This window comes from Micropterus dolomieu, linkage group LG15 (genome assembly GCF_021292245.1).
Source record: "Micropterus dolomieu isolate WLL.071019.BEF.003 ecotype Adirondacks linkage group LG15, ASM2129224v1, whole genome shotgun sequence".
NCBI lineage: Eukaryota > Metazoa > Chordata > Actinopteri > Centrarchiformes > Centrarchidae > Micropterus > Micropterus dolomieu.
The window spans coordinates 14,380,337-14,385,320 of NC_060164.1; the positions used below are offsets into that span (position 1 = coordinate 14,380,337).

General features: G+C 46.2%; 1 protein-coding gene across 1 annotated transcript in view; it reads left to right on the top strand.

Moving 5' to 3' along the window:
* The window catches only part of LOC123984060 (MARVEL domain-containing protein 1-like), an 88,940-nt gene extending 84,038 nt beyond the window's left edge, over positions 1 to 4,902 (top strand). The window contains exon 2 of the mRNA XM_046070668.1: positions 3,933 to 4,902. Coding sequence (XP_045926624.1) covers positions 4,357 to 4,854 — 498 coding nt within the window. The 5' untranslated portion in view covers positions 3,933 to 4,356 and the 3' untranslated portion in view covers positions 4,855 to 4,902. The remainder of the gene's footprint in view (positions 1 to 3,932) is intronic.
* The last annotated feature ends 82 nt before the right edge of the window (positions 4,903 to 4,984 follow it).

The following is a 4,984-nucleotide window of genomic DNA, read 5'->3' on the forward strand; positions in this document are numbered from 1 at the left end:
AAAACACACGGTGAGCCCTGCAGGCGGACTGGAGCCAGTCGTGGAGGCCAAGGAGTCTACTAAAGCGGCCAGCACCGCGACCAACTGTGGGAATGGGACCAGAGATAAAAACGGACTTTCCACACTGCTTTAAAAAGTTAAAAAGACGGTTAAAATCTGATTTTGTCAGCTCAGACTGCCGAAGAGCTGTGTCATTTGTTCCGACATGGACTATCACTCTTGTGATGGAGGACGGGAGCGACGGCATCAGGTCCTGGAGTTTTTTTAAAATGTCAGCTGTGGTGGCACCAGGGAAGCAGTGAGTGGTAGCGTTAAAGAAACGCATGTTTCTGGTTATGGAGTCACCAATTATTAGTGTGGTTGGGGAGAAAAGAGGAGGAGGAGATGCCGGTTGTGGGGTTCCAGAGCAGGACTGAGCAGAATTTGCTTCAACACTGCGTGCGGACTGAGGATGGAGTGTGTGAGCTGCCGAGTGTTGTGTTGGAGTAGCAGTAACAGACCTGAGAGAAGGGCTACCCGACGGTGCAGGGTGGAGACGGCCTCCGGAGCGTCTGAGCACAGCCTCCTTCAGAATCCTACATCGGGAAGCGGAGGTTTTTGACCGGGATGACGGCCGCCGATCAGGCCCAGTGGCAGACCGGCAGCCCAGCGCGGGAGATGTAGCCGGTGAAGAAGATGCAACAGTGTCGGCAGGCACCGACACTGTTGCATCTCCTCCGAAAGAGATCCGTATCAGGGAGACTCGAAGCCCCAAGTGCATCCACTGGTTGGACCGGAGTGTCGTCAGACAGGGCTGCATAGCAGTTGGAGAGGCCGATGTGCGGAGGAGAGGCAGCCCCATCCGAGCCTCTCTTGCAGCCACGGACCACCACTTCAGCCCAGGTATACTGATGCTTCGGAGTCGAGCAGGAGGAAAGCCTGGGAAGACCAGAGGGGTCCCATAACACGGTGTCCTGGATGTTAGCGGTTGCGCTAAGAGAAACAATCTGTTTGGCTTGTACTGAAGCCACATCCATAAAGCCAGTCAGCAGGGAATCTTTCTCTTTGAGTTCCTCTGAAAGTCGTCGGATGTCTTCCATAAGGTCAGCAATCTTTTTGTTCGCTTTCTTAAGGAGTGAGCAGTCCTCATGGGGCAGAGTTATCTATCATAGTCACCGGAGCTTTGTTGTGGTCAGTAGCATTGATCGCATTTTTACGGTCATCTAGCTTAAAATCCATGTCGGATGACTAAAATCCTTAACCCACGTAAAACTTAAGTTAAATAAAAAGGATATAAAAAATGTAACTAAAAAGTGTGGATTAAAACTGGATAAGAGTCCGGTTTAAGACGGAGCTTCCGACAGGTAGCTACAGACGCCAACGCATGTTACAGTACACATGAATATAAATATATTAAAAGTAAGGATATCAAGTATACAAAAATTACAATAATTCCATAATACAATGCTGACACGTATGTGCAAAAATTACAACATGAGCATAAAGCACAGTTGAGCGTTTTTGTAAAGCGTGGGGTCAGGAGTGTGTGCGTTTGTGTGTTTGAGGAGGGGGGCACGAGAGTCAGCGATGTAGAAGTGTACCATCATTGTCTTTGCAGGCTGAACTTCTTCAACTTGTTCTGTATATTTTATTATTTACTGTATATTTATTATATTTATATTTTGTTATTAAGGTTTCAAAACATCTTGCCGAAGGACTGCAGTTGAAAATTAGCCAGTAGGCTACTGGCACATTTACAGTAATGTTGATTAATGTGTGCTGTCCTTTATAAATAAATAAATAGAAAAAGGTCTTTGTTATTTGAGTAAAAATGAAAATGCAATAATCCAATTAGCATTTTCACATGCAAGTATGGGTGTTCTGACCATATTAAAATGAAAGTGGAAGTCATACCCCACTGGACAGTGGAAAATAATAAAATGTTAATTCAAATTTGGAAATAAAAATGCAATATAAACAATGTAACCTGCACATGGGAGAAGTTTGCCTTCAGGCCTCTGTGCCAGAAAGCAGTCTCCTGGGTGAAAGTCCTGTGTTTCTGTCTGACTCATCCATCTACCCTGACCACCTCATTATCCAGGCTCTGTTGCTCTATATACTTTATATAGTCCACTTACTTCCTAAGAAAGGCCCTTGATGGGGTTAGGGTTACAGATTGAATTTTCATTTTCATTTTGATACCAAAAGAGCATGGCGACATGTAACTGCAATAGACTGGGGCTTTTCATTTGAATATTCTGCACTGTACAGCAGGTCAAGTTTTTGAAAATGAAATGTCAAGTGCTTAAATAGGCTACTACTTGCATAAATGAAAAATCTTACAATAAAGGTTACAGTGTTTCTATTGCAGTTTCATTTTCCAATGTTAACCTCTGAATGTTTTCCACTGTAGCCTACAGCCAGTGGTGTAAGGTAGTAACAATGGGCCCCAGTGAAGGCCGTTATGATGGGCCCTTGGGCTACACCGTTACGAAGCACACAAGGACACACGCTGCTGTCTAGAAGGGAGCCCTATATTGGCAAATTATGTGCCTTGTTTCGTCGTTTTTGCACAGTTTAACAACTGATAAGATTAGATGCAGTAAATACCTAATTTAAAGCTCCTTAAATCCTTTATGTGTGTCTCTATCCAACACACAGACTCATGCTGCTGCTGCAGCAGCTGTGTTGCGTGGGCCTGGAAGCAGCAGTCTAAAGTACCATCATGTGATGGATTTTAGAGTCGGACTGTGTCACCTAGACCTGTCCAGGGTGTACCCCACCTTTCGCCCAATGTCAGCTGGGACAGGCTCCACCCCCCCCCGCGACCCTGTACGCAGGATAAGCGGTTGACGATGGATGGATGGATGGACTGATGGACTGTGTCACCTAGACTTTTGTATTTGCAAAGTACGTAAAGAGAATCAAGGAGAAAGTTAAAAGGAGCACGGCCAGTGCTGTCATTGTCAAAATCCTGAAACGTCCCCGAAATTATATCAACCTCTAAAACACAGCAGCCACACCAAATCCACTGAAAACACTTGTAAAGTTACTCACCTATTTGAAAGGTATCCAATGAGCCGACATTGAGTGAAAGATTTGACGATGTTCTCAGTAATCTAAAACATTCTTATTTGGGAGCTTTGCGAACCTCTCCTGTTCTTTTCTCTCTCCTGTCTCTTCGTGAAACAACATTTATGTTTGAATGGTATGACTGCTAGCTTGCGCGTGTGCTCTGCTAGTCTACTTGTCAGATTTTGGGTTTCATCCAGTTTCTGGAGTCTTGTCACATGATCAAATAGAAACTTAAGATTGGGCAGCCAAACACACATTACACACTAGGCTACCCAGCAATCATCACTGCATGTGTAGATATGTGACACGAATACCAAAGGACATAAGACTAAATTCATTCTGTTGAATCTGTGGAATGTATCTTATATTTCACCATATACCTTACAGCCTACAGCTTGCTACAGACTTTTGTCTGTGGCATCAGACACCACAGCAAAGGGGGAAATGCACATATGATTGTATATACCACCTGATCTTCACCATTTAAAACCACCACCATAGAGATTGTGGTGGATTGGGTGTTAACTGTTGTTAAGGACATCTGCATTTTTACCATGTAAATGATAAAGTCCTGATCGTAACTCGGCGGGAATGCTCCTGTCACGGGCCCCCAGTGCAGCTGCACTGTCTATTCCTACGCCCCTGCCTACAGCAAGGTCCAACTTTTCCATTTTCATTTTAATATGGTCGTAGAATTTCTATGTGATCCTGTGAAAATTGTATTTTTGCATTTTAACTCAGATGACACACAGGGCCTACATATGTGGAAACATATAATGCTATTGTGGAATTACATTTTCAAATTGAAGTTTACATTATCATATTAATATAGCCTAGTCTCCTATAGGCTTGGCTTTCATAAAAACGGCCTCTCTCAGAAAAGACAGGATCATAAAGGTCACGCAGCCCAGGGGAAACAGCACCATGAGGAAATACATCATGAGATGAGCGGCCATGGATGGACCCAGCAGTCCAGCAGAGGAGGAGCAAGCTTTGAATTACAGGCCGCCCCCTCTCTATCACCCAGCCCCCCAACACAGACGCTACATTCAACAGAGGAAACGGAAAAGACGAAACATACAAGAAGGTTTTTCATTTCAAAACCCCGGGGTTGTGGAAAGAACAGGGAGTTCCTTTTTATTACCTAAACGTGTCCACTTTTGGCTTCATCGTTAGACCACAAACCCGGACTTCCTCCCCGTTGTTTCCACAATTTGCCCATCTCTTCCCCAGCTGTTTGCAGCTGGCAGAAAGCACCCGCCCTGTTCGGGAAAAGGGACGGAGAGTGACCGGAGGAGAGAGATGTCACCCCAACCTCACCAGCCGCAGGTGAGGCAGAATATCCAGAAGTTCCTCAAGAGTTTTTTGGGAATCGTCCGGATCCTGCAGATTGTGTTCGGGGCCGGGCTGTGGGTCACCATCGCCGCCAACAAATACGAAGGATCCATCCATTTCGTCCTGTTCGTCGCAGTCCTCTTCTGGCTCCTCACCCTCGCCCTTTTCTTCCTCACACTCCTGGAGAAGCAGGACCTCGTCCCGCTGCTGGGAGGGGAGCGTTGGTTGTTCACCAACCTGGCGCACGACGTGGCCGCCGCCGTGCTCTACCTGCCGGCCATAGGAATCATGATCTACAAGACGGACCGCAACTCGTACTGCAACCTGGATCAGTACACGCACCCCTGTCTGTACAAGGTCTACCTGACTGCCGCCGTGTTCGCCTGCCTGTGCTGCCTGGCGTACATCCTGTCGGTTATTTATGGGGCGTGCAGGAAGTGTCGGGGAGAACAGACGGTCATCTGAGGAGACTGAAGTGGGGGTTGATGGCAACAGATGGGGGGGGGGGGCATCCACAGCAAGATGAGGAATAGTTAACTTCACTGTAATAACTTAACTCAACAGCTACTCTAATCACAGGTTTGTCTCTATTGTC